This window comes from Rhinopithecus bieti, unplaced genomic scaffold, assembly GCF_001698545.2.
Source record: "Rhinopithecus bieti isolate Rb0 unplaced genomic scaffold, ASM169854v2 scaffold_29378, whole genome shotgun sequence".
Lineage (NCBI taxonomy): Eukaryota > Metazoa > Chordata > Mammalia > Primates > Cercopithecidae > Rhinopithecus > Rhinopithecus bieti.
Window position 1 is genome coordinate 1,105,326 of NW_016813019.1, and position 7,705 is coordinate 1,113,030.

Consider the following 7,705-nt stretch of genomic DNA (forward strand, 5'->3'; position numbering starts at 1 on the left):
AAAGAAAGAAAGAAAGAAATTTCAATGTCCAAGCCAAGTTCCAAGAAATTCTTATTCCTTGGCCTCCAGACGATTCTAATATGCAGCCCATGTGTCGAACTGCTGGGGTACTGATAGTACCCTTAATAAAAACGATAGGTGACATCCATTTAGCACTTACTGGGTGTTGGGCACCATGCTAAACATTCCATCTTCTTCATAACCCAATGAGGCAGGTGCTGTTATCTCCATTTTGCAGATTTGCTTGGAAAAGTTAAATGACTTGCCAACCACACTAGAGGGTGATGGAAAATCAAAAGCACTTTTCAAAAGGCGGTTTTAATATTGTTATCATTGCAGATGACGCCGAGGAGTGGCCGGGGCGCCCCCAAAGCCATCCCCAGCACCCCAGTCCAGGCCCCCTCGACGTCACGCCGGGGCCTCATTCGAGTCACCACACAGCGAGCCCTGGGCCAGCCTCCCCCTCCGGAGCCCTCAGCCAGCTCCATGGCTTCAGCCCCAGCCTCCAGCCCCCCAGCCAATGCCACTGCACCCCGCTACGGGGGCCCCTGCGGCGGGTCCTGAGCTTCTCCTGGGAGCTGCACGTCTACGGGGTGGGGGTGCTCTTTCTGCTGCCCGCGTTGTTGGCGCTGGCTGCGCTGGCAGCCGCCCCAGCAGGGCCCCGGCTGACATTGGTGGCCGCGGTGCTGGTGCTCCTGGCTTCGGGGTTGCGATCCGCCTACATGCTTACAGACCCTTATGGCTCGCAGGCGCGGCTGGGCGTTCGCGGGGGCTTGGTGCTCTACAACCTGCCCTTCCCCTTGCTGCTCACGGCGCTGGCGGCCCTGACTCTGCTCGGCCTGGGCGCAGGGCTGCCGCCACCGCTGCAAAACCCACTCCTGCTGGGAGCAGTGGCGTTGGTGCATGGTGTGGGGTTGCTCGCAACAGACCTGCTGTCCACATGGTCTGTGCTCAACCTCCTGACGCAAGGCTTGTCGTGCGCCTGGGGCGCGGCCGTGGCTTTAGGCACACTCTGCCTGTGCCGTCGCCGCCTGCTGGACGGCCCACGGGGCTGGGATGCCAGCCCGGGCCCTCGGCTGTTGGCCGTGGCGGGCGCGCTGGGGCTGCTGGCCAGCGGCTTGCAGCTGGCGGCTGCGCTCTGGCTGTACCCGGGCCCAGGTCGCGTGGGCCGCTTCTCGTGGGCCTGGTGGGGTGTCCACTTCTGGCTGCGCCTCCTGGAGCTGACATGGGCGCTCGCCCTGGCGCTGGCCGCGGTGGCTGCCGCGAGACCCAGGCCGCCCACGGAGCACGCTTGCTGGGCTAAGCTGATGCGTCTGGCGTGCCCGGCGCCGTCGGGCAAGAGCGAGGTGCCGGAGCGACCCAATAACTGCTATACGCGGCCCAGCAGCGTTGGTGCAGGCAGCTTGGACATCAGCAAGAGCCTCATCCGCAACCCGGCGGAGAGTGGGCAGCTGGCCACGCCCAGTTCAGGCGCCTGGGGCTCGGCTGCGTCGCTGGGTCGCGGACCCCAGGGTGGCCCAGGACTGTCCCACAACGGTGTGGGACCGGCGCCATCGCTGAGCGAGCTGGATCTGCGGCCGCCATCGCCCATCAACCTGAGCCGTAGCATCGACGCCGCGCTCTTCCGCGAGCACCTGGTGCGAGACAGTGTGTTCAAGCGCTGCGGCCTCCGCGGCGTGGCCTCCCCGCCGCCTGGAGGCGCTCTGCGGCCGCGTCGGGGCAGCCATCCCAAAGCCGAGCTCGGCGACGCTGGCTCCTCGCTCCTCCGCGGCCGCTGCAGGTCACTCAGCGACGTGCGCGTGCGCGGGCCGGTCCCACAACACGTAGTGGAAGATCCCGACGGGGCAGCCGCGGCGGCTTCTGGCAGCTCCCTGGACAGCTTCTCCAGGGGCTCACTCAAGATCAGTTGGAACCCCTGGCGCCACGGGCTGTCATCAGTGGACAGTCTGCCCCTAGATGAGTTGCCCAGCACAGTACAGCTACTGCCTGCCCCGACCCCAGCCCCTGACTCTACCGCTGCTCGGCCGGGGAACGGCCAGGGAGAGGTCCAGCCGCGCAGCAAGCCTGGGGAATCCCGCAGCGCCTCCAGTGATACCATCGAGCTTTGAGGAGCGGTCCTGACACAGGGTTAGGACCCTGGCCGATGCCCACATGGCATGGCCGACTGGGACAGTTGAGCCTTTAAAAAATGGGCATCCTGGCCGGGCGCGGTGGCTCACGCCTGTTATCCCAGCACTTTGGGAGGCCAAGGTGATCACGAGGTCACGAGTTCGAGACCAGCCTCTTAGTGTCGAACATAGTGAAACCCTCGTCTCTACTAAACATACAAAAAAATAGCCAGGTGGCACACGCCTGTAGTCCCAGCTACTTGGGAGGCTGAGGCGGGAGAACTGCTTGAACGGGAAGACGGAGGTTGCAGTGAGCCGAGACCACGCCATTGCACTCCAGCCTGGGTGACAGAGTGAGACTCCATCTCAAAAAAAAAAAAAAAAAAAAAAAGACATCCCCAGGCCTCCACCTGACGACAGCCCCGGGGACAGCCAGGTTTGAACTCACCCCACCCCATGCCCTGTTTTTTGCTTTTAATATTTCTGGTGTTTTTCAGCCGGTATTTTGCACAGAGGCCGTGTCTTATGCGGAATACAGGGTGGGTATGCATGGATTTGGGCATGAAGAACAGGGAGCAGGTGCCCCAGACTCCCCAACATGGAGTGATGAGCGTCGCTTGTCTAGATTGTCCTCTTTGTGCCAAAGAAATAAACCCTTAGGACTTGGCTCATGCTTCCCACTGGCCATGCCAGGATCCTGTATTCATAGGAGGAAGGAGAGACTGGAGGCCCTGCCTCCAGTGTATTGGACAGAGGGGAGGACTTCGAGGAAAGGTTGCTTGAGGCTTGGAGGCCCTGGTCATAATGGCGACCACACTTATTGAACATCTCTTGTGTACTGTCCAGGTCTTCACATTTATCACCTAATACTCATGTTAAGTCTTGAGTGGAAAGCATTATGAAGCCCATTTGAGGAAAGAGAAGAGTGAAGTTCAGAGGCAAAAGTCATCTGTCCAGGGTCCTTTGCCAAATGACAGCTGGCATGGAACCATCCTAAGGCTGGTTCCTCTACCCTCCTTCTCCTAACAGCACTTCAGGGGCAACCTTCTCCTCTATCTTTTCTCCACTCACCATCAGGGAATCCCTCAATTTCCCAGGATTCTAGGAAATTTCCCTAACGTGGGGGTGGTGGAACAGGTAGTAAGACTGAAGCCTTTTAACTTTCCAAGACCTTTCTTTATTTCCTGAGATGAATAAATAAATGGCAATGAGGGGTGGGGATGTGGTGAACACAGAACGAGCTGGCAGCATGCAGCTGGCAGGAGGGGGCTGTGACAGCCCCACCACTGTGAGGACCCCCTCATCCTGAGCAGGGGCCAAAGCTCACTAGCAGTCACCATTAAGGAAAAACTTCTGAAATTCACACATTGTGAAGCCTGCCAGTCCCTGCCAGGTGAAGAAGTCATGGTATCCACCTTCAGGGCTACTTTTTACCCTAGGGGCCTTGTCTGCCCAGACCTGGGTACCTGGGCTGCTCTGTAAGGCAGGTAGGGTTGCTTACCCCAGTCTCAAAAATAAACCAAGCTGTCCTGAGTGTCCAGCAGGAGGGCAGCCCAAGCTCTGGGGGCAGCGTAGGTGGGAGGAGATCCTACAAGTGGTGGCTGAGATTATCTGCCCTTGATGAAGCCCTCCAGCACACGGTCACTGCGCTCTGACAACCAGTAGCCAGTCATGGCCGCCACAGCCCCAATGAAAATGGCAGTGAACACCAAGTCGCCCTTAGCAGCCAGCGTGGCCAGTGCACAGATGATGACGCCAAAGAACATCTGCTGCAGCACCACCAACTCGTCCTCTGTCATCTCTGAGAAGAAGCCCGCCGACTCTGCAGAGGAGCAAGAGATGCAGCCTGGCACTCGTATCCCTGTTCCTGGCAGTTCTTGGAGCCTCCCCAGAACTCCCATGCACCTGATCATCATGGCCACCAGGCCTGCCCAGCAAGCCAGGCACACAACATTTACTGCTCAAAACCACTCTGCAAGAGGCAGTTACCATCCCTGTCTCACTAAATGGGAAAGTGAGGCTCAGAGAGGTAAAGGGGTTGGACTGACCAAGGCCATGTGGTAGACAAGTTGGGGGCAGAGCACTTATTACATGTATGAGTCTCGTTCCACGGTCAGACTGTCTGGATTGGGATCCCAGCTCTGCAACTTGCTTGCATATAGCCCTGGGAAAGTAGCTTCATCTCTCTGCATCTTAGTTTTTACATAGTTAGAATGGGGATGAGAACCTGACCTCCAGCGTCGGGCTGTTTCAGGGGCTAAATAAGATGAGGAATGCACCTAGAACAGCATCTCAGACAGTAATTGCGGGGAAATGGTCCCTGCCATCGTTGTGATTACCCTGCATCTCACCACACCCCCGGCCTAGGACAGCTCTCAGCAGGCCAGGGCAAACACTGGTCCCATTGGATAGATGAGGAAACAGGTTAGGGAGGCAGACTGATTTGATGCCAAGTCTGATTCCCTTTGTACCCTGGAAAGTGTAAGGGTGCTGGGAGCCAACCTGGAGATCAGATGTACAGTCTGGTCTCAGTGCAGCCTCCAGGGGGCTGGGTGGCAGTAGGGGTGGGGCAGGACTCGAGCTGCCACTGCTACCTGGGGAAGGGGCTTGCCTGCCCTCTCTCTGAATAAGGACCTCCCCTCTCCCACCCTAGGGCTCACCTGGGATCTGCTCCTTCACACAGATGCCTTCCATCTGCTTGTAGCCCTCGGCACAGATGCAGCGATAACCGCCCTCGGTGTTTTCACACTGCTCATTCTCTCCTGGACACACCTCTGTCTCACACTCATCCACGTCTTGGGGGAAGGGAGGGGTCAGAGTCCTGCTAAGGCCCCCCACCCAGCACCTCGACTCCATCTTGTCCATCTCTCAACACTACCCTCTGCCCTTGCAGAGGCAACATTCCACCCTTCCTTCCCCATATTCCAGCCCCTTCACCATTCATGCTGGGTGAGGCACTCCCAGGTGCCTGTGTCCCATCAGCAGGAGACTCACCGAGACACTTGGAGCCCACCTGCTGGTAGCCAGGGCTACACTTCTTACAGCGACCTGGCCCTGCCCCCATGCAGCCTAGGCAGGCCTTGGCACAGTCTGGAAAGAGGAGAGAGATGAGGGTGAGATGTGCTTCTAGGCATCTCTCTGCATCTTAGTTTTTACATAAGAGCCTTTTGCAAAAGTTTTGGATAAGTTTTGCATAAGTTTTTACAGGAGAGCCATGCTCCAGAAGAGGAGGCCTGGGGGGTGCTCTGAAGCCTGAGAAGGGGAAGGTTTGGAGGGACAGGTGTGGAGCAGCTCCTTCTCCCCTCCTCACATCCCCACTGCAGAAGCAGACACTGACCTCGGCACTCATAGGAGCCCTCAGTGTTCACGCAGAATTGGTCGGCTCCACAGTTGGCTCCCTCTGTGCCACACTCATCAATGTCTGCAGAGAGGTGAGCAGGGTAAGAATTCTGATCTCTATTTAGTAGGGAAGCTGAGGCCAGAGCCATTGGGGAATGGTCTTGCCTGGGATTACATGGTATGGCAGGGACTGCAAGCTGTCTACCAACACAGAAGCAGACGTGCAGCTGGACTTCAGGCTGCCCAGCCAGAGACCACATTTTCCAACCTGTCTTGAAGCTAAGTGTGTCCCTGTGATTGAGTTGTGGCCAACAGGATGTAAACAGGAGTGGTGAGCTCCACTGTTAGCTTGGTCTTAAAACAATGCTTGGACTCCTCAATGCACTTTCTTTCCCTTCTCCCTTCCTGAGTGCTGGGACGTGGGACACGGAGATGCCCAGGACTCAGCTTCCACCATGTAGACAATGCCCAAGGGGATGATTATACAGGAAGTTACAGGAATGATCTGGGTACTGGAATGATTGTGACTAGCAGAGCTCCCCTGCCAGCCTGGACTACTCACTTTGGGACTGTAATATGAGGAAAAAAAATAAACCTCTACCCTCTAGATTCTTTTTTTTTTTTTTGAGATGGAGTTTCGCTCTTGTCACCCATGCTAGAGTGCAATGGTGTGATCTCGGCTCACTGTAACCTCTGCCTCCTGGGTTCAAGCAATTCTCCTGCCTCTGCTTCCCGAGTAGCTGCGATTACAGGCACCTGCCACCACAGCTCGCTAATTTTTGTATTTTTAGTAGAGACTGGCTGGTCAGGTCTTAGTAGAGAATGGCCAGGCTGGTCTTGAACTCCTGATCTCAGGTGATCCAACCCCCTTCGGCCTCCCAAAGTACTGAGATTAGAGGCGTGAGTGAGCCACCATGCCCGGCCAACCTGTATATTCTTTAAGCCACAGTCTTTTGAGGATTTTTGTTATAACAGCTTAGCCTCTACTCTAATCTAAGTAAGTGGCTAGGCTGGGACCAAACTAAGTCTTGAACCCAGGTTTCCTGACGCCAAGTTCAGGGTCCTCATTCTCCTGGCCAACCCTTCCTCAATTTTTTTTTTTTTTTTGAAACGGAGTTTTGCTCTGTTGCGCAGGCTGGAGTGCAGTGGCACGATCTTGGCTCACTGCAAGCTCCGCCTCCCAGGTTCATGCCATTCTTCTGCCTCAGCCTCCCGAGTAGCTAATTTTTTGTATTTTTAGTAGAGACAGGGTTTCACCGCGTTAGCTAGGATGGTCTCGATCTCCTGACTTCGTGATCTGCCCTGTTTGGCCTCCCAAAGTGCTGGGATTACACGCGTGAACCACCGCGCCTAGCCCCTTCCTCAATTTTTAAGACTTGGCCAAAGTAGCACCTCCTCCAAGAAGCCTTTCCTGATTCCCCATCATGACTTCCACTGAACTAGATCAGAGGCATCTCTCACTGTACACAGGGACTATACTACACAGTACCTGTGTACTGGACTGTAAGTATCTGGTTACTTGTCTGCTTTCCCAGCCAGGTTGAGATCTCCATGAAGGTAGGGCCTAGGCTAGTTTAGCCCAGGCTTGTGTTGAGAGAATGAAGGACCAAGCCCAGGCCCCTGCCCATCTTCCCCAGACCTAGCTAGAGCCCCACTTACCTACACACTTGAGGTGGTGCAGGGCCCAGCCCTTCTTGCATTGCAAACAGTTTGATTCCTCAGGTCCTGAGCATCGGGCACAGGGGCCAAAACAAGCTGGGTAGAATGGGAGCAGCATGAGGATGGGCAGGCAGGTACCCCGTCTGCCCCTGCCCAGTGCCACACCTTTTGGCTACCTACCCGAACATACCAGATGGCTGGCGTTGCGTTCTGCCTCGAAGTAGCCAAGGCCACACTGGCCACAGGCCTCACCCCCGTAGCCGGCTTGGCAGTCACACTGCCCGCTGCCCCCTCGTGTCCCTTCCCCTTCACACTGCCCGTAGCCACCACAGGGCCTCTCTGTGCCCCCAGGACAGGCTGTGGGAAGACACCGAACCAGGTGAGGTCGTCTATACAACCTTGATATACAAGAGAATATTTTCTGCTCTGCATATCAGTAACATTTTTGGAGAAGAAAATTAATTTTAGTGACATAATATTTTGTCATAAAAGTGAAATTTACTTAACCAATTTCCTCTTGTGGAACAATCAGATTTTACAAACCTTTTATTTATTTATTTATTTATTTATTTATTTATTTATTTATTTATTTATAGTGA

The 7,705-nt window shown here is 55.6% G+C and overlaps 2 protein-coding genes across 4 annotated transcripts in view; one reads left to right on the plus strand and one right to left on the minus strand.

The window, feature by feature from the left end:
• PRRT3 (proline rich transmembrane protein 3) overlaps positions 1–2,345 on the plus strand; it is a 7,450-nt gene extending 5,105 nt beyond the window's left edge. The window contains 3 exon segments of the mRNA XM_017847458.1: positions 281–376; positions 378–529; positions 532–2,345. Coding sequence (XP_017702947.1) covers positions 281–376; positions 378–529; positions 532–2,108 — 1,825 coding nt within the window. The 3' untranslated portion in view covers positions 2,109–2,345.
• Positions 2,346–2,905: 560 nt separating this feature from the next.
• Positions 2,906–7,705, minus strand: part of CRELD1 (CRELD disulfide isomerase 1) — a 10,698-nt gene continuing 5,898 nt past the window's right edge. For all 3 annotated transcript variants that reach the window (XM_017847480.1, XM_017847478.1, XM_017847481.1), the window contains exons 6-11: positions 7,287–7,463; positions 7,107–7,202; positions 5,446–5,529; positions 5,103–5,198; positions 4,769–4,903; positions 2,906–3,930 (exon numbers count right to left, since the gene is read on the minus strand). In XM_017847480.1, coding sequence (XP_017702969.1) covers positions 3,716–3,930; positions 4,769–4,903; positions 5,103–5,198; positions 5,446–5,529; positions 7,107–7,202; positions 7,287–7,463 — 803 coding nt within the window. In that variant the 3' untranslated portion in view covers positions 2,906–3,715. The remainder of the gene's footprint in view (positions 3,931–4,768; positions 4,904–5,102; positions 5,199–5,445; positions 5,530–7,106; positions 7,203–7,286; positions 7,464–7,705) is intronic.